At 37.4% G+C, this 26,780-nt stretch overlaps 1 protein-coding gene across 5 annotated transcripts; it reads right to left on the bottom strand.

The window, feature by feature from the left end:
* Nucleotides 1–423: 423 nt before the first annotated feature.
* IQUB (IQ motif and ubiquitin domain containing) lies at nucleotides 424–26,780 on the bottom strand. Of its 5 annotated transcripts, none has more exons than XM_061467589.1 (11): nucleotides 25,801–26,215; nucleotides 24,513–24,674; nucleotides 22,110–22,285; nucleotides 21,709–21,864; nucleotides 20,479–20,689; nucleotides 16,459–16,634; nucleotides 11,602–11,772; nucleotides 10,208–10,384; nucleotides 8,369–8,617; nucleotides 4,849–5,034; nucleotides 424–558 (listed from the first exon to the last, which is right to left on the bottom strand). In XM_061467589.1, exons 1-11 carry the CDS (start codon nucleotides 25,814–25,816, stop codon nucleotides 523–525), a joined length of 1,716 nt encoding a protein of 571 aa, XP_061323573.1. In that variant the 5' UTR covers nucleotides 25,817–26,215; the 3' UTR covers nucleotides 424–522. The 5 variants fall into 5 exon arrangements, with proteins under 5 accessions (XP_061323573.1, XP_061323576.1, XP_061323571.1 ...); XM_061467592.1 differs by lacking the exons at nucleotides 424–558; nucleotides 25,801–26,215 and adding exons at nucleotides 2,964–3,271; nucleotides 26,642–26,780; XM_061467587.1 differs by lacking the exon at nucleotides 424–558 and adding an exon at nucleotides 2,964–3,271 and having other exon boundaries at nucleotides 25,871–26,215.

Below are 26,780 nucleotides of genomic sequence, written 5' to 3'. Positions count from 1 at the left end.
AGGTAAAATGCATGTGCTGCTTTGCTTAATGAATGTATTACCCACTTTTGCATGTGGAAGGAAAGCCAGAACTTTTCCCTCTGAAATGGATTAGCAGTGGTGTTGGAGGTGGGCAGATGGCAATTTTTACTTCAAACTTAAAGAGTCCTGCTCACAAAAGAGTCTTGTGAGCTAAAGTGCAGGTGTTAATTGGCCACGAGTCTCTGCTAGTGCAGAAAGAGAAATAAAGCCATGTGGCCCAATAACTTTTTCCTGGTAGTGAGTATGTACATCCAGGAAACAACTGAGGAAAACCCAGCACTTTCACCAGTGTTTCAGACACATGCATTCCTCATGGTCCCAACTTCTAAACCACTATTTGAGAGACTTCATAAGCCTATCACATTAGCCACTTCCCAGAAGTGAAGGGAGAAGGTTAGAATTTCACCTTACAGTCTATTCTCCTTTGAAGAGGCACTGACACTTTGCAACCATTTGTCCTCATTACCCTGGAAAGAAATAGGCTCCAAAGCAGAGGCCTTTTTACCAAGAGATTCCAAAACCATCTTGTGTGTAACTCTGAAACTCAAGCAAACGTGATCAGGTGTACATTTAAAGACTTACTTAGTTTTAACAGAAATTGGCAGATCTGAACCTTTATCTGAACAGGATTTTTTCTCCTGATAAAATGCAATGACTTCTAGAAATGCAGTATCTTTAACTCTACTCTGATCTTTTCAATCAGAACAGTAACTATTTTAAATTCATGCTTTTTCAAAATATAATACAATTATAAATGCTATGTATAAAAAGGGGAAAAATATTTGTTTTAAATTCAGTAACAAGAGGATGAGATCAATTCTTCAACAAGGCAAAGTGCTGGGTCCTGCACTTGCGTCATAACAACCCCATGCAGGTTTGGGGAAGAGTGGCTGGAAATCTGCTCGGCAGAAAAGGATCCGGGGATGTTGGTTGACAGCGGCTGAACATAAACCAAAACCTCCAGCTTGTGCCCTGGAGGCCAAAATGGCCAATAGCATTCTGGCCTGTATTAGAAATAGTGTGGCCAGCAGGGCCAGGGCAGTGATCATCCCCCTGTACTCCACGGTGGTAAAGCTGCACCTTGAATCCTGTGTTCAGTTTTGGGCCACTTACTATAGGAAAAACATTGAACTGCTGGAGTGTGTTCAGAGAAGAGCAGTGAAGCTGGTGAATGGTCTAGAGCACAAGTCTTCTGAGGAGCAGCTGAGGGAAGTAGGGCTGTTTAGCCTGGAGAAGAGAAGGCTCGGGGGGACCTTACCACTCTCTACAACTTACCTGAAGGGAGGATACAAACAGGTGGGCATCAAAATCTCCTCCAAAGTAACAAGTGACAGAACAAGAGGAAACAGCCTCAAGTTGCACCAGAGGAGGTTTAGACTGGATATTAGGAAAAATTTCTTCACCAAAAGGGTTGTCAAGCATTGGAACATGCTGCCCAGGGAAGTGGTTGAGCCACCATAGGTGCAGATGTGACACTTCCAGATATGGTTTACTGGTGGGCCAGATATCATTAGGTCTAAATTTGGACTCAATGTTACTAAAGGTCCTTTCCAACCTAAATGAGCCTATAAATCCAAAAATCTCCAACATTACATGGCATTGAAATCAATGGACTTTTCACATTGGTTTGTACTATTGCCTTACTTTTTATTCAAATCGCTCTTCTGGGATCAGTACATATCTTTAAAGCCATTTAAAAAGAAAGGGAACAAATTTTTAAAGAGGTAGGTTACTATCTATGTGATTCGTGTTTTCCTTCTTGCCATTCAAATAATAATTTTCTTCAAAATCCCTTTTATCACTTTGGAGGAAGCCCAGTTTTAGCAGCCATTCCTACCTAAAGGCTCAGATCCTGGAGAGCACATAAGTCAACTGAAATGATCATGTCCTGCAGTTCTACAATTAGCTCAGTACAGAACTAAAGTCTAGAATCTGAATTTAATACTAAATTTAATGGAAAGACTCCACTGATGTTAGAATGCACTCACCAGTCAGGTATTGGTTCTACAGTTCATGCATATTCTGTTGTGAGTCTACCCAGTTTTCAGCTGCTTGTTTCCAAATATATGCTTACTTCTGTTTGTAAATGCTACTGCATTTACATCTGAATTTAATACTAAATTTAATGGAAAGACTCCACTGATGTTAGAATGCACTCACCAGTCAGGTATTGGTTCTACAGCTCATGCATATTCTGTTGTGAGTCTACGCAGTTTTCAGCTGCTTGTTTCCAAATATATGCTTACTTCTGTTTGTAAATGCTACTGCTTTTTTTCTAGACAGAGCAAAAGGCTTTTTCCTGGGTCAAAACCACGTCTAGAATACAGGTTTCAAGCAGAACTATGCAACTTTCCGTAAGACATTATTCAATGTATACGATATCGTCTTTTTCTCTGTAACTGTAATCAAACATAAACACAACTATGTTTCTAGATAAATTGACCTCTAATTAACAGAAGCTTCCCAAAAATAATCATGTTCCAAACAGTCTGCATTGTCTCTTTCAAACTGTCAGTCTCATTTACACTAATTTCAAGATCTCAGATACAATAATTACAGGCTGGCATCTCCACTCTCACCATCAAGATGAACTATAAAGTTATTATTTTGCCCAAATCTTTATAAGGCAAAGCATCTATATTTGGAAGGCCATATCAGTTCTGTCATTCTGCAGGAATTCAGGGTTTAAAGGATTTTCTACCTTTTATACTTGAGAGAAATTTAATAGTTTGTAGCATTATTTTTCTAGATAAAAGGTGACAAAGAATTAGCTAAGTTCCCTCAACAAAGACAGAATGTTCCAAGCAACACAAGCAAACACAGAAAGACAGTCAATTGCTCTAAAAAATTAGAATTTACAAAACTCCCCAACAACATTTTAGTTTTTAACTAATGAGGTTACAAAACATGAAATACAGTTTTATTGACTAGTCAGGATCAAATTATTTTATCCTCAGAAGTTTATTTTGATCTGTGTGATATAATTAAGGTATTGAAACAGTACATTTCTTTAAAACCAAGGAAATTGTATTAATCAATAATTCAGTTAACTTCTTTAACTTCAGCTAACTTCACCTAAGAGTTATGTTTTTGCACCAGTACGAAAAGGCGTAGCTATTAAAAATTCATTTGCATTTGTCTGATTTTCACTCCTCTGCAAAAATGATGCCATGGCTTGAATCTGAGCAAAGTAGTTTTTTGCCCAGATATGCTTATGCCTTATTCTGTGAATAAACGCTGCTTCGTAAGCCTGAAAGGAAAAAATCCAAATCCCATTAAATACAATTAAAATATCTAGCAATCTACATGTTGCTTCATATTTCAGACAGTATAAATAGTGACCCTTTAATGAACTAAGGCAAATTATTTATTTGCATATGATACATAATGAAATACTTTGTAGTCCTACACTGCTACCTTATGGTCCAGTAGTGAAAATTACTAAGCACTCCTTAAGTAATATTAGTCAACTTTTACAAACAAAAAAACTTCTGGCATTTTTTTATCTGTACGAGATAAAATTTATTGATTTTCAGGTAAGAACATTCATACCTGGCTTTGAAAATGAAAAAAGCCAATACTTCAATATCAACATTTGCAAGGTGATGACTGCAGGAAACTTCCTTGATAAAAATCAAGTGATTAATTACAAATAATCATGGCAGCATTTTGCAGCATTTCAATTGGCCTTCAAGTTCAGTGGTGACATTTTCCTGAATTTCTACTGATTAGTAGTAGCTCAGATGATATCATAAATAAACAGATTAATTAGCTGAAAAAACCCTTTGCCATAACTTTAGTCATCATTATGAACAATTGCTATTAAATAAAGTGCTTGAAAGGCCTCTTTTTTTTGTTTCAGTGAATAAGAAACAATGATTCAACTTACAGCATTCTAACTTTGCCTCATTTTCTTTATTTCACGCACAGTTTTTGCTGAAACAAAGCTTTGGCCATTACCAGTGAAGAAAGCTAGCTCCCCTTTTTGTAGCAAGAGCTAAGGGAAAATACCTTATGATTTAGGTAGGCTTGCATACTTCACCTGTTGCTCTTCTGGTCTAACTTCCACCTCCACTGAAGCTCTGGACCTAAGTCAATGACATCTCTTTGACTATGACATCCAGACTTACGAAGTTAAACCAGATAGGTGCATAATCAGAATTGTTTACCATGTTTAGACATGGACTTTGAAGGGAGTGGTGTAAAAACAGTTCCAATGACAACTTTAACACATTCTTAAGTTTTTTAACTCAGAACAGCAATTATGTTTTTACTGCTTAATTGCAAAAAGATTACATTGTCAGGGGTACTTAAATGACATCTATGTAAGAAAGTAAATTGAGACAAATTTTATTACGACTAAGTTCTAAACAAAGCGCCATACTGTTATTTGATGAGAAATTTATAAGGCCAAAAACTAATGAGGCTAGAGCATGTGCAAGAGCACAGGCACACAACTGTTGTATTACTTATGGTTAGTTTTTATTAAGTTTTTTATCCAGGCCAGTTCTTGTCTGATTTCAGCTGGGTGAAAGAGCATAGACACGGCACTGTAATCAGCAAGCAGCCTGGATGAGGTCACTTAGTTTCTTGCATTTCAGGAGGGATAATCAGGACAAAGAGATAGCTCAGGTACATGGATATGAGTTGCACATGTCAGCTGCCCTCTGGATGAGTGCCTGTCTTATTGTACAAATGTAATCATTTAAATAGTCACAGTGGGTCAATTTAAACATGGATGAGTGTAAGGACTAAATTTGGCAAATTATCATTAGTCACAGAATTCCATTAAAACATAACTATTGTAAAAAGCTCATCAAATTTTACCTTCTGAAGGTCACACAGTTTAAGATGTGCATCTGCCTCATGTTCAGTGAGAAGAATAGTGTTCCATGGAGACCATTCATGCTGCTTATCCCACCTGACCATAACCAAATCATAGAGGTCACTGCAGGCACTGAGAGCTGACTGACTGCCCCATATTTTCTCAATCAAGTATTGCAGATCTTGATGCTGAAATGGAAAACATGGTTCAGAAGGAAGAAGCATGTTTCATTCTCCAACAAAAGCACTGTAACCATATGAGAATCCAAATAAAACTTTGAGTAAAAAATTTTCAGTGTGTATTTCATATAATTACTTGGTTAAAGAACATCCAGACATACGCCTCTTCCTTTAGCATGGTTTGGCAATTATTAACTGCATTTTTCTTGTATCACCTCTAAAATACTACATTCTTACTTTGATTGTTCCTGCCAATGGTAATTCATATCTTCCACTAACATGCTGATTGCTTAACCACTCTCAAAAAGCTTCCTAAATCTCATGTTGGTTTTTTTTCCTCATTGAGCATGCTTAAGCCTGTTCAGAATTTTTTGGATAATAATAATCCATCTCCACCATTACTGAGATGACTTCCCCATTTCATTTTTGGATTAAGAATTAATGCTATTTGATAAATGAGTTATTACAGTACTAAATTACTTAAAGTCTATATATAATCAGAATAATCTGTCCTAGAAAATGTGGGAAATTAGGACAAGAAAAACTTCCACCTGTGACGGACTCCAAATCACTGCCTACTTTGCCTTCTTCCTCTCTGCTGCTGACATATGGAGAGTTTATTGTGCTCATGATACTGTTGCTCATTTTACCAAATGAGATTAAAGATGAGGTTGCTATGATACAATATTAACAATAAATTACAGGAAGTCTGTTTGTAAAGGTTTCCCAGTACAGAAAGGCTTTAAAATGTACTTTTAACCTAGGTCTAAGGTTAATTTACATCAGTCTTAATTTGTTTAATTTATTACCAGCCATCTGAAATCACTACTAAGTCTTGATAAACACAACCTCTTGAATGAAAGAAAAGAAATAGTAATTGGGACAGCAATTACCACTCTGGCAGGTTTTTCTGTCACCCTCCATTAGAAGAGTTTTATCTACACAGTCAGTAAAAAACAGGTTTTCCTCCAAGCGACCCATTTAAAGACTCATTCCTCTAAAATAAGAAATCTTGACCTAATTAAATAATGATGTTTACATGTTACTTATGAAATTCCTGACAAAGGATGAATGAAACTATAAAAACACAGTGCTTTAGTGAAATGCAGCTTAATGTATACTTACCCATCTTGCACCTAGAATCCAGGAGCCAGTGAAAATTCTTGCCAAGGAAAATGTAACATAAAAGGGATGCTTAGAACCTCCACTGGTAATAGATCTGATTTCAAGAATATAGGCCTAGTCCTAAATCTAGTCTTAAAAGTGGTCCTACAGAGCCTCGTTTATTAGGTTTCACTAACTGTCTTCTGTTTTCAGTATTTCCACCTTTTCACAAAATTTCAAACAATTTCTGTATCTTCCTCTTAGAAGCCAGAAATTTGCAAGCAGACATATTAGCAAGTACTACTATTTCTGTACTAAGCTACATGTCTCAAAAGTTACCTGAACTTGCAAAAATCTATACTGAGGTATATAAAGGCCCACGTAAAACAGATCTATAATTTGATCTTTCTTGGATTACAATTATTTTTTCTACCTGAAAAATAGGCAAAAGCTTGTATTCTGTTAAAACTTCTCAGGTTACAGGGAAGAGTTTAAGAGACAACTTCTGCACATCCTAAAGGTAGGCATACATTTTTCCGTGAAATTTTACAGTTAATTAATTTTAAATTATGCTCCTTCCCTCAATTTGTTCTGTGCTCACAAGAAACAGAAACAGCCTTTGAGTACTGCCATCAAACAGGTTGGGAGCAGGTATCATTGAATGCTCATCAGGTGAGACTGGGAAACAAGGGTAGGCAGCAAACCAGTAAAGGGGTTAGGTGTATGTGTAGCTTCAAATGAATACAACATTGCCATCAGGATGTTGCTCATCAAGATAACTCAAAGCCATAGCATGTGCCACCAATTCTAAACAGTATGGCATAGTTAAATCCTCTGAAAGAATAAAAAGCAGTCTCAGGACTTGACATATTTGCTGAACAAGTTCATTTTGATACGAAAAAGGTCTTTAGCTGCAGTAACCAAAACTTACTGGAGCTACCGTAACTGTCACCAACTGTTTTTAGCCTTTTAAGCCTCAGCAGTGCTCACATAGGTGGTCAATCCAAACACAATTAAAATCAGGAGATCTCAAGAAAAATCTTTTATCTTATCAGAAAACTCTTGCATCCACCCACAATACAACCACAGCCAGTAATGGTACTTTACTGAGCAATGAATGAAGCTGTCATGGCTCATGCAAAAGGTTTTTAGTTTTGCCCAAGTCATTTCTAGATGCCCCAGAGCTGTTTTCTGCATATAAGTGCAGAAGGGGACAGATGGCTGTTGGGAGAGGAAGGGAGAATACAAGCAAGTAGCTCATTAAAAAAAAAAAAAATATAAGGAAATGTTTAGGAAAAGACCCAAGGAAATTAGTGATTTTAAGGTACAAACACCTGTTTAGAGATTTACAACTCTAAAGAAAATAGGTTAATTTGGATAAAAAGGACACAGTATCTAGGGACGCTGCAGTGGTACAACCACTAATGGAACTGCATGTGAGGGCTTTCAGTGTCAGAAGTTAAGAAGCAGCTATATTCCAGTGTACCAATGGCCAGCAGCCATCACAAGTGATTTGGAGAATGTTTACATATTAAATAAACTAAATGAGACACAGACAAAAAACTTCCCAGCCTAACTGAAAACAACATGAACGAAAAACATCTACAAAATCCATGTTCTTTGATAATATTTCTTAGTACAGGCATGATAATTAAAAAAATCCCAATTTTCCTCTTGGCAACTGCCACTGGCAAAGTGCTAAACCCTCTCCTAATAAATGCAAAAGAGTAAAATTTCCAACTACACAGACATTATACTGAGATATAACAGATATGTCAAACTCTCAGCTTCTTTATCTTTTCCTTCTGAGAATACACAACAATTTATTTGTATTACTAAACTAGTCTAAATAATGGGGCTCAAAATGTTTTACTAGCACTATGTCTTGACGGATTTTATAATCACAAAAACACTACTATCACTTTGCAGATGGTAGTAGTATCTTTAAGCAACAGGATGGCCATGGGAGAACCAGAAGAATTTGGATCACCCCCTTCTTTGACCTTGTCAGCTAGACTTCTACCTTCTTGTGATGTACAGCTTGTAATCACTTTTGAAATTACAGCTATACTTCAAAAGCTTAAGTGCTGCTTCTTTACGGCATGCAACATTCCCTGTCACAGGAAGAAGCTTTGTAGCTCTTAATCTATTTCTCAACCTGTCAACAACATACACAAAATAAAGGAAAAATTACAGTCAGAGCCATTGGTTTTATTAGCAATGCTCTTTTAGACAGTACCTGAAGTAAGAAAACAATTTTAGCATCATCCTGATAATCAGCTTCAGACTTTCTGAGGTTTTCTAGTATAAGTTTGCACTTCAAAAACGTTTCTCGGTGCCGAGCCTCATTATCAAGCTTGCAACACAAACGACATCTGCCAGTAGTGTGGGTATTAGCAGCAACAGGAAACGCAGTAGACGGTAAGTAATTTTTGCAAGTCTGACAGCAGTTCACGTTTTTATAAAGCTTTAAGGGATCTGGTGGAACCTAAAAAGATTTTTAAAGAAGTTAATTTACCACAGATTACCTCTGTATCACTTGTGTGTTACCCTAACTCTGTCAGTATACATTGTACATATATTCATGCAAGTATTTGAAGATGTGAAAGCTAGAAATAGTTATTAAAACATACTGAATAGGTTTGTTTGTTTTTAATAAAGACCGAAAGCTACTGTATTTTCTTACTGTACTTGTTAAAATCAGTTATATAAATCAGCCAATTCATTTCTAAGCTATTGACAATCCTAGACATTATGCTCCAGTGCTCTTGCTGACTATTGTGTAAGCTGATTGTCAGCCATTCTGGAAAGTCAACAACACAGAGAAAACAGAAACTAAACCTTCTATATTTAATTTTTCATATAGAATCTGCCCTTTATGTCAAAGATAAATCCCTGTGATTATGTGAATATTAACATTTTGGCATAAGAATATAAAGTCATCAGAGCCAAAAACAACAAAGGGAAAATAATAACCTAAACTTGCTAATTACCTCCTCATCTGATATTGCTTCATGGGGTCTGGAAAAAATATAATGCAGTCTGTGCAGAGGGCCCAAGTCTGCAATTGGATAGTTTGAGCAGCCTTATTATCCAGCTACTTATTGAGGTCATCTGCCCTTTTTTTGAAAATAACCTGAGGATTTGGTCACTTTAGTGACTGTCAATTGATGAATTCCCATCTCTTTTATGGTCCACACAAGGTTACAAGATTCAAATAGAGAAAAGATGCAATTCAGACTTCAACTCAGTGTACAGCCAACCAAAAGCTACAGAAGACAAAGATCCCCCATATCCAGTCTCTGCTATGACACATTTAGGTAACTCTGTGTGTAAACCTAGAGTAAAATAACTGTTAGTTGGTTCTAAATCTGATTAACATTTACTGACAGACACTTTACCTCTGAGATACCATCACCCACTGTAAGAAGAATACTCTTCTGACAGATGCAAAATACATCTTGCTGCCTAAAGCAGCAACCTATGGTAGTGAATCGTATTTTTAACTGTAACCTGCAGTCAGAAATAAAAACAATAACACACCTTGAAAGGCGTCTACCACTTTCTCCGCTACCCAGCTATCTTCTTACCATGAAGTAGCAACTGGTTGTACAACAAAAGCTCATAACAACTCTTGCTTAGGTGCAAGCTCATTAGACATAACTTTGACAATGGCAACATTCTTCCTTTCTGGAAGGGATGCTGCCCTTGTCCAGTGGAAAGAAGATTATCACTCTCTTTATTTGTTCCCCATTTGCTATTACATTTTCCTGCTACCATCCCATAAGATCTACCATTTGTAATTCTCAGAATTTTTATTTCATACATAAAGTTCTTGGCCTCTCTCAGTGCTACCAACCACCTGTCAGGTTCTTACACCCATATCTATGCCCCATGCTTCCTATATGACTATTTAAGCTTATTTATGTGAAGCCTGTGTACTTCCTACATTTTATTTCTTGAAGAACTCCTCTAGCAATTTTACAGCAAAGGGTAAAATAAAAAAGCTTTCCATTCCCCTTCTCCACCATCCTTAGTTCAATGGGCACTATGTCAAACTGCAAAATAGGAATAATACCTTAAGTATCTTAGCAACTTCAGGGTTAAACTTCGGAATTTTAATAAACTGAAGAAATAACGTACAAATTCTTTTCCTTAGTCCTTCCAAGTTACATTCTTTCACCTCTCTTGACATAAGATCAATTTCCCTGTCAATTAATTCCATGATTTCCTGTGTTAATTTACATTCATGTTCCTGGAAAAAAAAAAAATCACAAAGAAAATGGAAAACAAACCACAACAGCAAGGAAGCAAGCCAAATAATTCTAATGCAGATATGAAAGCAAACTATGGATTCTATGCCAATGATCATTCATACCGCTCCATGTTCACACAAGAACATGTTCATAGAAGAACTCCTTAGTGTCTTAGGAAAACAACCTCCAAGAAAACTAATATAAAGAACTACAAAACTGAAAATGCTTGCAGATTCTGCTTTAAGGGGGCCTGTATATATGGCCAAAGCTGTAAGCAACCGTAAACTTGGAGTCATTAAAAAAATGCTAAGCAGAGGCACACAACATGCAAAATTTTCAGTCTCCATAAACCCAAGAAGTCTCTCCCAAAAGAGGTTCCTTTGGATAGGACAGGAAATAGGAGAGGAGGCACAGTGTATATACACAGTAGATGGTTTAAAAAACCGCCAACATCAGTATTGATTTGTATTAAGATGGGCAGGAGTTTATAAACCAGCAGTGCTCCCAGCAGTGCTATATGGGCTTTAAATCAAATTCTGGTATTACCAAAGCAAACAGTGTTTGACCAGGAAGGAGCATTCTCTTCTAGCTTGACATCAACAAGTCAACGAGTATCCTGAAAGTAGTCTGAAATTCCTAATATTCTTTTTGTAAATGAATATATATCTAAAACAAATACGAAAGGCTGAAAGAAATGCAACCAGCTTCTGATTCACTGGGAACACTGGCAGAAGCAATGAGGGTGGAGAATAAGGGATAAAGGAAAAAAACAAAACAAACCAAAACTATTTGCTGCCCATAAAGCTGGTAACCTAAACAAACAGAAAGGTGAGGTTTTAAACAGACATTTCAAAGAACCCTGAGAAAATACTAACAGCCACTTACAACTCTGCCATGGTTTCCATCAAGCTGTTACAAATGTTAAGCTAAACTCTGCACTAAAGCTCTATTATGTACCAGTATACAAAAATTCTAAAACACATTAAAATTCTAACACAACTTCAAGAAAAATGTGCACATCCCAAAATGACATACGAATTTAAGGTATATCTGGAATGTAAATTACTCTCATGCCAGATGGTACAGGAGGCTTTTTCATGTTGCCAGTTGATCATCCTGGCACCTGTCTGCCAGAAGTACTGCTTATGTGTCAACACGATTGTATCTTTGGGAAGTACTGCTTCAAGTTAAACACAAATAGAAAAACAAGACATACCTTCACTGTACGTTTGAGTGTTAGTAGCACATCTATTCTCTCATCTTGTGGGATGTCACTCATACTAATGCTGCAGTAGATTTCCAACAGTTCTCTGGCACGGAGTGTGAACTGTGTATCCATTTCAGTGATTTTTCCATCATATGCTTTCCATCTCTTAGGTTGCGCACACTTCAGAAACAATTTGCATAACTCTGAGCTCGTATAATCTGATCAGCAGTTAACAAGTGCATTACTTTACATCAAGGCTCACCAGAGTAAAGAGGGACTTAGCGTTAATGCTTGACAAAAGTCTAATTCTACTGTTGATATTTATATTTCTTTTCCCTAGAGAAAGTATTCAGTTGCACTTTTTAAAGTTGTAGGTCCTGAAAATTTGGACTTACAGTATATTAAAAGTAAACAATATTCTCCTACAGGGATATGCTCTACTTCTCTAAAGCAAATTTACTGACAGTAGTGTTAAAATACTTCTGCTCTGTAGTTCATCTTGCCTTCATAAATCCCTCTAAACTATCAGTAAAAATCAATGGGGCTGTTGATTGTGTAAAGATTGCAAATTTATGGCCTTAGAGTTACTGCAGTACAAAATATCTCCAGGGAACTGTTCTATTTATGCTAGCTATACAGACAGATATGAGGTATTAGCAAAGACTTTGTTAAAGCTGACTAAAGCAAAGGAGGAGTTACAGCTTATCAAATACTTCACCAAGCTTCTTGTTTGCTAACTTAACCACATACCTTACCACTACCACTCCAATTATTTAACTTCTATAGACATCAGAAGTTACACAGTGTCAGCTGCCCCAATCAGTATGAAGAATCCAACTATCCACCCCTTTTAAGAAGACTAGATTTGGTTGCAAAGCACGATGTTACACAGGGATGTAGATGTTTAAATCCAATAGAAAGCCAAGTATTCAAAACCCTCTCCGTATCACAACCTAATTCCACTCCCTTTCCTTAACTGGGACAGTTCTTTGGAACCTCATTCTGCGTATTAATTATTCTCTTTCACTTTATTTGGAACTTGACAACTCACAAAAGCTTGCGAACTTCACTTTGCAGTCTCAGTGTGAGTTAACTACAGCAACACTTCTTGCAGCATTCACATGACTAATAGTTTTCTGGATATGACCCCAGCATTGACATATTCATTATTTTGACCAAATATACATGCTTGCTATGGTGATAAGCCATTAAAATGCCAAGAATATTAGGCAGACTAGACGTGTTTAGTCACCAACACAATCAAAATAGAGCTTCCTTCACTTTTAAATAAATAATTATGAAGTTACACAAGCAAAAGGAAGACAAAATAATTGGGGGAAAAGAAAAAGGATTTAACATTGAATAACTGACATTTCTGACCTTCTGCAAAACCAGAAAGAGGCGATTTCCTCCATGTCAGCAAAAAGAGAGCATTCTACTTTATGACTGTTTCACTATCTCTGAACAGAACTAACAATTCTAAAAAAAAACCAAGCCAAACCGAGCAAACAAAAAAACCAAACCACCAACACTTAGAGGCTATTTCATGCTGTAACTCCTTCATATGGCAGACTGCCAAAAATTACCTTTTCCTTTAGAATAATTAGTTCAGTACCTACATTTGATCCTCTTCAATGAAATCACTAATTACATGACAGGAAGGTCACCTGCTTATGCTAAGGTGAGTCAATGGGCAGAGTTTCCCCTAGGAAGTGGCTATTAAAACTTGGTTCCCCTGATAAATTTGCAACAACCCATATATGAGTTAACAGTCTTGGTATTCCACTCTGCAAATGATCCTTAACACAGTCCAACTACATTACTATAACCTCTGAATTAGTCAAAGATAAAATATCTGTAACTTCTGTAGTTTTTACTACTACCTCATCGTAACTGGGCATTATATAAAGTAAAATAATTTGAAAAAAAAAAAAAAGATGCAGTTTTCCAGTATTTCAGAAAGAATCCCAGGCGCTCTGATTTTAGGACTATTTTCATGTATTCAAGATTGATGTGAGAAAACTAAAACTTTGATATTTTTTGCCAGCTTTTTCTTGCCTTTTAGTCTGCTGGCAGTGCTGCAGAATTTACAATAATCCTGTGATCTGGACTACTTGAGAGAGCAAATTTGCTATAAACTGCACTCTGCTGGCAATGCATGAAAGCAGAAAAGAAAAAGCACTGAAGGAGAGAAACATACCATCAGAGACACAGAAAAGGGTAAGAAAAGTAAAAAAAAATAAAATAAAATAAAAATCCAATCCATAGGTTGGGTGGAGAAATAGCACAAAGCATGAAAGTTATGAATTCAGTGACAGTTAATAATTACACAAGTTCCTTTAAGAAAATGATTGCTAAATAGAAGCTTAATCAAGTACTTCCTCTTCAAAGTACAAATGCTGAAGAAGCATGAGCACAGCAAAAAGCAAACCCAAACAAACTAGAATGCAGTACACACACAACCAGTAGCAACCATTGTAAAAGGAGAAGTAGGTACATGCTTAAAGTAGCAAAGAAGCGAATGAAGGTTTCCACGGAGAAGCAAGTTTCATATCACATTGGATATTGCAGCAAAGTGAAATGCTTGCAGTCTTCAGATGTGAAAGGTATTACTTTAACTGGCAAGTGTCCAGATTAACATTATCAGCTCAAAGGTCAAGAAATCAGTGAATAATCTATAACCCAGCACTTCAACAATGAATTTATACTACAGTTTGAAGTGTCTAAATTGCACTGCTACAGCCCTAACAAGCCATAAATTTAATATTGAGATTTCAAAAATTCTTTTTACTTATTTTTTAAGAAATGCAGAAATTACTTTCTCTACCTCTGAATTAGGCTGCTATCTATGTCAACAGTTCAGAACACTTAAAGCCCTATAGCTGACATAAAAAAAATAAAAACCATGAAAAGAAAAAAGTTTCAGTAGTTCAGAACTCATGAGATTTTCAAATTAAAAAGAAAGCAATTTCTTCAATGAAAAAACAAAACTAGCAGCAAGTGCTTCAGAAACATGTCCACTACTTGGAAAGAGAGAAAATCTCTTGTCTGTTGTGTCTCCAGGATCTCTAAACATCAATTGTCACTAAGGATTCTGGTACTGAAGAGCATTTTGCTTCTGTTTCCTCGATGTAAAAAAGCCTCTGAGGATATATATTGGCAGTAACCTGTACAGGGTAGGACACTGGAAAGCAGTCCTTAATGGAAAAATAAAGGTAGAAACTCATTTAAGAGAGAAATATATTCATTTTTTTTCTGAGAATGTAACAGAATATATTGCAAATAGCAGAAGCAAACGTTTAGTTATTAACATCTATTCTATTGAATAATAGAAATCATTCAAGGTTTTGATATCCTAAATATTCCTTTTTGATTCCTAAATATTTAGTTTCGTACTTTCATTAAAACACTTTTTACAGTCCAGATCCCACACATCAGTAATAAAAAGAATGAAAAACAGGGTGGGTTTTTTTAGATAAAATTCCCATTTTACTTTTGAGCACTAAATGGTCAAAATTAAAAAAAAGCAAAAAACAAAAAACAAACAAACAAAAAAAAACAACAAAAAGCAAACCTAAAAAAAAAATATTTCTGTTGCAGTATTTCTTTTCATAATTATATCACTGATTTGGAGAAATCTCCAAGATCTCGCCAACAAAGTTTAAGTTGACAAGCAGGTATTCTTTATTGCAGCACCGGGAGACACGTGTCTGGTCCGAGCATCAACTTGCTGTGATTATATTGTCCTTAAACGTATATATTCATTAGATTAGATACATATTCATTGAGTTACTTATATATTACATCATACTTCTAGAATTCCTCCTGCATGCACACTAAAAGGTGGCAATGGGCTTTGGGACCCCTGGTAGTTATTTCTTCATCATCTTCCTCTTCATCGCTTCATTTTTGGATCATTGTCATGTCAGTAACCACCAGGCCAGTTCTTGTGCAATGCTTATGCTAGCCATTTCCTTACCTCTATAGTTGCTAACAAAGCCTAAGATCCTTGAAGTTACTTATTTACAAACCCATTCTTCAATCAACCCTATTCTTAATCAATCCCATTCTTCATCACATAATATGAAAAGAGCCAGAAAATAAACTATTTATTTTTTTTTTTTAGGGGATGGATTGCTGGGTTATTTACCTAAAAAAGGCCTAAATCATGTTTGTGTATAAATGCTCTTCCTTGTTTTATAGACGAAAGCCTGAAGAACACTTGTGTTAAATTTCTTCCTTAAGATCATGCAAGAAAAGACCTCAAGCTAAAGTTCTAATGGATCTGAAACTAGTGAATTAATAATCGAGTTCAATATGATATAAGATTCAGTCAAAGTTCTTTTGGTTTTCTATCCTGTACATGGAAAGAGAATAAATGCTTTCTTTAAAAAGAGACATAATGATGACTAGAGGCCTGGGCTCAACAGGGAAATTGATCACTCTGAACTGTTAGAATTAGAGCCTTTAATGCTGTAAACACTGCCATCTGAAGCATGTTCTTTATGCAGAATACTACATAATGAGTCTATGATTCTATAATACAAAGTTCATTCACTCAGTGCTATTTTTTAATGTTATATATACACACCCGAGATTTGTATTAGACACAAGTAGTTAACAGTCTTAATGATGCACTATTAGTCCTTCAATCAGTCACAGAGCTAGGAAATTCTCAGCTTGGAAAAAGAAATTTACTGAATTGTATTGACTTGAACAACTAGTAATTTGGATATTTATAACATCAGCATTCACACAATTAACTGTTAAGCTACAAAATTCACTTTTGGCAGGTAGTTTGCAGATGTCTTTTCTGTTCCTGTACTTTGTTATTTTTTATGTTCAATCTAAAATTACATCACTGACCTTATTCAGAAAGTGCAGTATCGCTTTTTGTCGATTCTCCTCATCTGCATTTAGTTTGTGTCTCCCAATGGAAGCAATCAGCTGTGCCTCTTGTTCCAGAAGTCCACAAAGTGCTGCCTTTCTTTCAGCTCCAGTAAGAGTTCTGTTAATCTGCTCAGTCTCCTCCCGCCTCCATACTACAGACATAAATATTGTGGGTACTTTTTACAATGTATTTTCCAGTGAATGTTCTGCTTTCATATTTAAGAAATAACATAATTTTTGATGTTCATTAAAAGCCAGTTTCTCTCTTAGGGAATTGATTATAATGCATACTTTCAACACACATAGAATAGCCCAGAAATTAATGTAAATTATACAGATGTTCTGTGAGAGTATGTGTGTGTACATCAATTCCAAACTGCCAATTCATACTGCAAACTCGAAAACAGGTTAGGAGAAAAAGCTGCTCTGTGTGAGAAAAATAATTTAGCTCCTGTGGAAACATGTATGGAAAAGGTATGAGCAATAGGGACTTCTTAAACAATTGCTCATCAAAGTCACAAGAAAAGATAACCATAGAGATCTTCTCAGCAGATTAAGTTCAGCATCTTACTGTCTACTGCTTTCACCACTATTCCTCCTTTGCTCTGCATAAATGAGTAAAATCTAAAGAAGGCTGAACTCTTCCAAAACGGAGATAAAACATGACTGACATTCACATTTAGCACTCCAGGTCTAAATATTCCAGTGAATATTCCAGTAGTATCACCTTTTGCCATCTAAAGCAGATGGAAGCGCATTAATAATTAGATAGTATTTGCTTCACTCCCCCTTTCCTGTTCTACAGAACAGAAGGTGGAAGGAAGTAGCATGCAAACCACAGGATGGTCATTACAGCAGCACTTGAACCTGCTGTGTAGAATCTGGCCTTCTGACTCTTACAGTCAAATCACCAAATCACAGGTACCAGCTGCACTTACAAGCTAGGCTACTTAATGACACAAACATACAAATGTATACATATGTGTCTATCACGGTTTATTTTGTAGTACCTATTTCTTGACTATAACTACTGACACGCAGAACACCGTTACAGAAATCTGTTAGTAAAATCAAATTGTGTTTCCTGAATAGTGCTTTCCTGTGCATACACTGTAACAGTTGTTGACTTCTCTGACGAATTTGTTCCGTTTCAAATACCTCTAGAGGTCTGTAGGAAATTTTATAAGATAAAAAAATTCAACATTCCTGAAATCTTGAAAATCCCAGCATTAAAGAAAACAATCCAATACGTGATGCACACTTACTGTATCAGGTAAGAGTAGATGCAGAAGGGAAAGGAGGAAGGTTTAGCTTCTGCCTGTGGCTTCCTTATCTACAATACCTTATGTTTTCCATTTTAAAATGTTACAATTCATTTCCTTAAGGCTCTCTAAGCATTGGTATTAATATAACAGTTGTCTGACAAGTCCTGAGTACCCAAAGCTATATTTTTAAATAAAGTAATTTCAGCAAACAAAAGCACTTCAGAATTAATTTACATTAAGTTTTATATGCCTGCAGGGGGCAGCAACATCAAAGGTAGAGGTAATAAATACAGTAAGCAATTTTGTGCGTACAGAAATGAAAAAGCTGTCAGTTATCATCAATACTCACCTCCTGACGCACCATATATATGCAACCAAATTAAAAACATTCCTCTTAGATTATCTGTTCTGTAGGCAGAGATTATATTCATTACTTTTTTTTTTTCATTTTTACAGAACAAAGTAGTTCATACTTTTCAAATAAATAATTAATGTCTCTACACGCCGACACACTTACAGATACATCTCATTTGCACCACACTGTCAGCAGGCAAGTTTTTGTACCAACAAGAACTGCTTGCGCTGGCTGACCCTGTAATAGTATCTCCCTGTTGAGATCAGCAGCAATAACCTTCACAGGTCTCTGGAGGACAATGGTGTCATTCTATTACTGTCACAATGATTTAGCTTGTGTACACTGTTGACACTGTAAGAATGTAAAAGTAGTTTCAGATGCAGGTAGGAAAAAAACCTTCCTAGAACCACAAAACTCTATTAAAATAAATGTCATGACTGCAAGTCTCCATGTACAGAAGCAACTAGTCAACAAAGGTAAACAAAACCAGGAAAGACTAACACTACACCATTATTTTTAATAAAATGTTAAAAAGACATTTCAAATACTGGAGTTTGTTCTGTTCCAGCTCTAGAGTGGCACACGCTTTTTCAGGTTGCCCTGATATTAAATTCCTGAACATGCATAGCTGAAAGGTTTCCTATTTGTGAATCTGGTTACATCAAATTAAGCAAAAGAGACATTTACATAACCATAAATTCTAAATCTAAACATAGTGGGAACACCAGCACTAATCTGCAACTCTAACTCAGCTCTGTTGTTTCCATTACAAATAAGACTCTTTGCACTTAATAAAAAAAAAAGGTGGATCATACATTTAACAATATATTAAAGAAAATACTGCAGGAAATTGGACACCAAATACTAGCACTTGCCACAAATGGAGAGTAAAAAACTATTTGAGTTCCTTGGCTTTTGATTACCTAATCAGACACACCTTAAAAGAGACTGAGTCTTGTGAAGCGAAAAGCTAACTATCTGTGAAGAAAAAGGGAAAACAACCCCTATCCCCAAGTCTCATAGAGATACCATTCCCAAAATTCTAAAGTTTAAGATCAGTAACAATTTTACATTTGTCACAAACACTAATATTTACAAGTCATTTCTACATCAGACCAAGTGATTTTTTCAGTGACCCAAGCATGACAGTATTAAAAGAGTAATGTGTAACTTGGGAGTTCTTGAATCATGACCCTAAGCTCTATGAATAACAAATGCCACCAAATTTATGCTCAGTTCACCATGGAAGAAACAGCTGAGATTATTTCAGGTAGGTCAGATGGCTTTGCAGTGAATCAGGCAATCCATTAGGTCAGTTCTGCTATAGGAACAAAAATGTCCAAACTGCCACAGAGTTATACCATAAGGAAGCACTGTAGCCTAGATAATATACGAGCTACTTCACAATGCAAGCATCTTGCTTAAAAGGAGACATTTTTAAAAGAACTCTTGCAGTTTCACTATATGCTGCTACAAGTCCACCGATTTCTATTGTTTTTATTTTTCCCCAAAAGACAAGGTTTTTGTTCCATTTTGCAACATTACTGTCCTGTAAGGCTTTATGTCTATTGTCTGCATATTATTGTTATTCACCTTATTTTTCCAGGAAAGTTTAGAGGTGCTTGCCTGTACTAGACACCATCCACCCCAACAGGAAAAGGACATCCTTCAGGATGCCCTGTAGGACTCCTAACAGATTTTTAAAATTTTGACAACACAGTTTTGTGCAACATGGAATAAATTAGAAAGGAGAAAAAGCATCTGTAGAAGATGACTAGGGCAAAAGGAATAACCTCAGTCATATGCTGCAATACTATGGGCAAAAATTTAATCCATTATAAAAACTGCCTTTATTAAATGACAGATGATGGATCTCAATACTGTATTTCTTCATGCCATTATTTTCAGCATCTTAAATGTAGAGTAGAAAGGTTAACATAACCCTGATCCAAAAAAAAAAAAAGGTTCCTGTTCCTCTAGATGACCTTAACATTAGAGATGAATAATAAAAAAAAAACAATAATAGAAATGCTGAATAGCACTATTCTATAAACTGATTATTTCCTAAAAAGATGTACTGATTTTGGCTAGGACATAGTCAGTTTTCTTCATAGTAGCTTGTATGGTGCTATGTTTTGGACGTTGATAATATAGGGATGTTTTAGTTACTGTTGAACAATGCTTACATAACATCAAGGCCTTTTTTTCTGCTTCTGATAATACATGAATGTCAAATAGTTACGTAAAAATGAAATTCCAATGTAAGTAAAATCTAAAAATCAAGGAAGTATCTCTAGAAACACATAAAAATATAAGTCTGTTTTAAACAAACTGTATTTTGCTGATATAAGAGTAACCCTTCAAGAAAAAACTTACATTCTAAAGCATGGTACAGTAGCTCGAAGTCTCCTTTTGTTTTAGGGTTCAGTCTTCGCTTGTGCTCCCTTCTCAGTTTTTCTTCTTTTTCTTTTTTTCTCCGTATTTCTTCTTGTGCCTCCCACTCCAGCCTTAACCTCTTTTCTTCCCCCAGTTTTTGTACTATATTTGTAGCATGCCAACGACGGAAATCTCTCTGTAATACTATTACCTATGTGTGATACAATACCAAAGAATCATGAATTTAAAACAAAACAGCATGATATTTTGTTCTTAACTGTTATTTTTTTCAGTCACTTGACTGTATTTTCTAAGATTTACCTTGTACTCAAACTAACTGAAAGGTACATACACACAAAATCAATTGCATTTTATTTACAAATAAGAAAAATGAAGTATACAATGTTGTGACCAAACTTAAAAAATAAACCCTCCAAAGAGGGAGCTATTAAAGACTAGGGAACTGCCTATAGTATGCTAAGGGAGGATAATGCACAAACCCAACCTTCTGCCATCGGCGTTAGCTTGGACCACACAAGCAGGCCAATACCATGAGCTAATAAGCATAATGCAGCATTGAAGGCTATCAAACAAATAACCACACTAATAGTTATACTGTCTCTAGAGATATCTTATTCTAATATTTCTCTCGAATGTGTCTCCAGCTAGTATTTCAATACGGACCTACACTGCACGGTTCAGTTCCATCAACATGAACCAACACCAAGCTGATGTCTTTCTACTGTGTGCTATATATTACCTACAGACACACTACATAATCCAGTAATGATCACAGCAAACATATTGGTAGTCCTGAGGAAACAATAACCTATTTGGGTTTTCCACTTCTACAAGATACTTCCCGCTGCTAGTTGATGCTGACCAACTAAGAAGTTCTTAGAGAAAAATTCTACCAGAAGTCTTCAAAGTATCTTGCCAACCCTATCAATACAATCATCCTACTTCAACACTCAGTGAATCAACTACCTCTCCATTTAGTTAGATTCAGACTGCCAGTATTAGGCAATCAAATTAATAACTAAAAACCAAATGTCACAAAAACCACAGAGCAAAGATACGCTTTCCCCATATCTGAGTACTACAAAATGTGAAGATTAAGCAACACTTTGCAGTTCACTTTTAAATTCACTCTTTGAACACTCATTAAATATTCAGATGGCCTTTGTAATATTTTGCTTTACAGATAGTTTCAAACAAATATGAACTTACTGCTTCAAGTCTACGTTTATGGTATTCTTCTGCTGTAATATACTTCCCAGGAGTTATTAGTTTGTCAGTCTTGTTTGACACATACAAGCCAGTTTTAGTCATTTGTGTTGATGTTGTATTCGTTGTTTGTTGTTGCTTATTTTTTTCAAAAACTGTCTGAGGAAAAAAAATACATGTCAGAATATAACAAAACATAGAGGGTTTTTTTCCTCATTACAGAAAGTGGCAAAATTAGCTACCTGTAACAAAAATCACAAGACCAGTGATATTCATCCACTAAATACTTTCAATTGCACACTTATTCCTCATCTATTCCCTTATTCCCATTGGAAATTATTGTGTCAACATTCTATCCCATTTGGCAAAACCAACATTCTAAAAAGACACTACAAAGCTGTTACCTGTGTTTCCCTATGGAATACAAGAATTCCTTTATCAGGTAGTTTTTTTGGTATTGTTTGTGATCCTGCATTATGAAATTCCACTCCTGTTATCCTGTTCTTAAATCCACCCAGAAATGGTTTTTGATAGGTAGGTCTTTCAATTTTTACAACTACATCTTGGAATGAATCAGAATCTGTTAAAAAGGAAGTTCCAAGATTGAAATACTGAGATTAGAGCACAATTACATGTAACAACACATAGAATCATAGAATAGTTAGGGTTGGAAAGGACCTTAAGATCATCTAGTTCCAACCCCCTGCCATGGGCAGGGACACCTCACACTAAACCATCTCACTCAAGACTGTCCAACCTGGTCTTGAACACTGCCAGGGATAGAGCATTCACAACCTCCCTGGGCAACCCATTCCAGTGCCTCACCACCCTTACAGTAAAGAACTTCTTACTTATATCCAATCTAAACTTCCCCTGTTTAATCCGTTACACCTTGTCCTATCACTACAGTCCCTAATGAATAGTCCCTCCCCAGCATCCCTATAGGCCCCCTTCAGATACTGGAAGGCTGCTATTGAGGTCTCCATGCAGCCTTTTCTTCTCCAGGCTGAACAGCCCCAACTTCCTCAGCCTGTCTTCATACGGGAGGTGCTCCAGTCCCCTGATCATCCTCGTGGCCCTTCTCTGGACTTGTTCCAACAGTTCCATGTCCTTTTTATCTTGAGGACACCAGAACTGCACACAGTACTCCAAGTGAGGTCTCACAAGAGCAGAGGGGCAGGATCACCTTTTGCTGCTCCTTTTGATGCAGCCCAGGATATGGCTGGCTTTCTGGGCTGTGAGTGCACACTGAAGCCAACTCATGTTCATTTTCTCATTGACCCAACAACCCCAAGTCCTCCTCCACAGGGCTGCTCTGAATCTCTTCTCCACCCAACCTGTAGCTGTGCCTGGGATTGCTCCGACACAGGTGGAGGACCTTGCACTTCTCATGGTTAAACTTCATGACGTTGGCATCAGCCCACCCCCCACCTCACAAGAGTGTCAGTCTCTCTGGATGGCATTCCTTCCCTCCAGCATATCAACCGAACCACACAGCTTGGTGTCACTGGCAAACTTGCTGAGGGCACACTCAATCCCACTGTCCATGTCACCAACAAAGATGTTGAACAAGACCGGTCCCAACAAAGATCCCTGAGGGACACCACTCATTACTGGTCTCCAGCAGGACATTGAGCCATTGACCATAACACTCTGTGTGTGGCCAGAGTTATAACTACAGCCAGTTCTTTATCCACCAAGTGGTCCATGCATCAAATTGATGTCTCTCCAATTTAGAGACAAGGATGTCGTGTGGGACAGTGTTGAACGCTTTGCACAAGTCCAGGTCGATGACATCAACTGCTCTACCCCTGTCCATCAGTTCTGTAGCCCCATCATAGAAGGCCACCAAATTGGTCAGGCAGGATTTCCCCTTAGTCAAGCCATGCTGGCTGTCACCAAGCACCTTGTTGATTTTCATGTGCCTTAGCATGCCTTCCAGGATAATCTGCTCCAAGATTTTGACAGGCACAGAGATGAGACTGAGTGGTCTGTAATTCTCTGGGTCACCCATTTTCCCCTTCTTGAAAATGGGGGTTATATTTCCCTTTTTCCAGTCGTAGGGAACTTCACTTGACTGCCATGATTTTTCAAATATGATGGCCAGTGGCTTAGCAACTTCATTTGCCAGCTCCTTCAGGACCTGTGGATGGATCTCATCAGGACCCATGGATTTGTGTATATTCAGATTTTTAAGATGGTCTCGAACCAGATCCTCCCCTACAGTGGGTGCAAGGTCTTCATTCTCACAGTCCCTGCATCTACCTTCCAAGACTTGGGTGGTGCGGTCAGAGCCTTTGCCAGTGAAGACTGAGGCAAAGAAGTCATTCAGAACCTCAGCCTTCTCCAAATCCAGGGCAGCCATTTCTCCTGAGAGCTTCCGCAGGGCCCTGCGTTGTCCCTAGTCTGTCTTTTATTCTCTACATACCTACAGAATCCCTTCCTGTTATCCTCTGCCAAGTTTAATTCTAACTGGGCCTTAGTTTTTCTAACCTGGTCCCTAGCTTCCCAAACAGCATCCCTGTACTCTTCCCAGGCCACCTGTCCTTGCTTCCACTTTTTAAAAGCCTCTTTTTTCATTTGAATTTTCCTCAGCAGCTCCTTACCCATTCAAAGCGGTCTCCTGGCCCTCCTGCTGCACTTCCTTCTACTTGGGATTCAACACTCGTGAGCTTGTAGCAGGTGATCCTTGAATATCAACCAACAGTCTTGGGCCCCCCTGACCTCTAGGGCTATATCCCATAGAACCTTACTAAGGCCAAAGTCTGGTCTCTATATCTCTACACATGTGCAAACCCAGCATTTACCTGTCTGTATTCTGACAGTTACGACATCAGGCATGCAGTAATCCTGTTGAACTGCTTTCCCAGGAGAATGTTCCTGATCTAGACATAACTTCTCAGACTGGATAGTTTCATCAATGTTAGCCCTGGTCCTCCCAGGATTTTCATTATCTCCAATCATGGTTCCTAAAAATAAAGCCAAAATTAATTCTGGGTAAGCTTTGCAAAACAAACGAGTAACTTTCTCAAGTTTACTCTGAGGTGATTTTATCGAAACACTGCAACACAGAATAATATCAGATTTTTGAGCTGGAATGACAGTCTGCTTGAAATCCGAAACAATATTATCACATACTTTCTAAAGAGATCCCTAAATACTGTCATCAGTGAAAGTCATTCATATTTCAATTTTTTACAAGTTACAGTAAATGCGCAATCTTAGTTACCCATTTACACAGAGAAATTTTACTGAAAAATCTCACTTAAACCTCCTCCACTTTAGACCTCATCTAAGCATATGTTGCATGCTTAGAATCACTGTTGTCTTTCACACAATACTTAACGTTGTGGTGTTTACTCAAAGACTATATTCTGAACCAGATCTACTTAACTCCAGAAATTATTTCTTGAGTTAGAGGTATCTGGCTTTGGTACAGTGCTTTTCCTAGGACATGGTCACCAGCTACTCTGAACAAGAGGATCTGAATGCAGCCCTGCCAAGAGGACAGCAGTCAGCAGGTCCATATTCCAAACGGTCACTCACTGCATTCACCTGCTGAATGGGATGTTCTACCTTCTGCTCTAAAGACCTAAGAAAACAGGGCACTGAATTAGGAAGTAACACTGGACACCCAGAGTCCAGAGGAAAAAGTGCAGCACATGATGGAGTGTTTCAAGGACTGCATTGATAACGGAACTGTGGCAGGCAAGTGACAAGGGAATCCAAGAGAGCTAAAATAGTAAGGTGTTTGCTGCGATCTGATCTAAACTGTTAGTAGCCCATGTATTCAAGTGAATTACACATTGCTGTTTTGCAAACGTGTGTACAAAACACACGCACTTACACACATTTCTGGAAATGCAGATCACTATAAAATGTCATATGAGTTTCTACTGCAACTTGAGATGAAGAATGCATTTCTCACCTTTTCAAGTGTGTTTTGCCTGAGAATTTAAAAAGTCACTTCAAGTTCAAAAACCAGCAAACATGAACAGAATGAGAGTCTGGGAGATGCAAGAAGCCATCATCAAGTTGAAGAAAAAAACAAATCTCTTTAAAGCCTTAACATCCAACATTTTATAACTTCTTTACCTGTCCCACTTGCCATATTCTCTGATACTGAGTTTTGAGATGTTTGTTCTTCCCTTTCTGAATTTCTTACTTCAGTTAAAGTAGGGTAATTCTCATTGGTAACAGATGATGTATTCTCAGATGATGTGTTGAATGGGGCACCTGGCTCAAATCTTGCTGCTTATTTCCAATTGTTTCTTGATTGCTTAGCCCTTCTCCAGGTTGTTCCCACTGTGATGAACTTGACTGCTCCTGTTCCTTCAAAACTGACTGCTCCAGAGAAGACTGCTTCTCACAGCCCTTCTCTGTGTGGTGCCTGTAGCTTCTGAAAGCAGACGCTTCTCTGCTTCGTCTGCACTCTTGCCCTCTCCAACTGCTCTTCTTGGTGGGAATGTAGATGGTAGCTCTGCACTAGGCCCTTGTGCTGTAACAACTTCAGAGCGTATCACAACTATCCACTGTACCTTTTCCTGAAATATCAGTTGCACGCTTTCAACCTTTCTGCAAGAATAATCACAGCATCTATTTAAAACCACATACTAGCACAGCTCTACTACCAAACATATGGGTGGTGTAGTGTCAAAAGCTTTTTCTGTATCTATTCCCTAATAGTCTGTTTAGAATAGCCAACCTCAAAAACATTTTTCATCTTCTCACTGGTGTTTAACAAACATAATACTGCAGAGCAAGCAGTCAGCATAATTGGCCAGGTTGGATGGGGCTTTGAGAAGCAGGTCTAGCGAGAGGTGTCCCTATCCAGGGCAGGGGGATTGGAACTAGATGATCTTTAAGGTCCCTTCCAATCCAAATCATTCTATGATATACAGACCCCAAGACTCAGCATTACCCAGCGACAGCACACCTTTAATGTTTTCTGCGCTGCCACTGCAATGACACGGGCTGGAAGAACCCGAACCCCACACTCCTGAAAAACACGGGCAGCAGCTGCAGCAGCAGCGAAGAGCAGTGATCCCCACCCAAGCGCCGGTATCTCGGGCCAT

The sequence above is a fragment of the Pezoporus flaviventris genome, unplaced genomic scaffold (genome assembly GCF_033815535.1).
Source record: "Pezoporus flaviventris isolate CSIRO_AGI_PZ_B2104156 unplaced genomic scaffold, CSIRO_AGI_Pfla_v1 ptg000045l, whole genome shotgun sequence".
NCBI classification, from domain to species: domain Eukaryota; kingdom Metazoa; phylum Chordata; class Aves; order Psittaciformes; family Psittacidae; genus Pezoporus; species Pezoporus flaviventris.
Note: the sequence above shows the minus strand (reverse complement) of the source record. Positions and strands in the feature narration are given on the sequence as shown.

Bases quoted from the DNA above. Each gene is read 5' to 3' on its own strand.
- IQUB (XM_061467592.1), bottom strand. From the start codon at position 26,780: ATGGCCCGAGATACCGGCGCTTGGGTGGGGATCACTGCTCTTCGCTGC. The intron at 22,286-24,512 runs GTAAATGCTGGG...CCTTTTTAACAG, and splicing joins AACTGTCAGAATACAGACAG to ATTCTGATTCATTCCAAGAT. The intron at 5,035-8,368 runs GTACTGTCTAAA...TTTCCATTTCAG, and splicing joins AAATTGTTTTCTTACTTCAG to CATCAAGATCTGCAATACTT.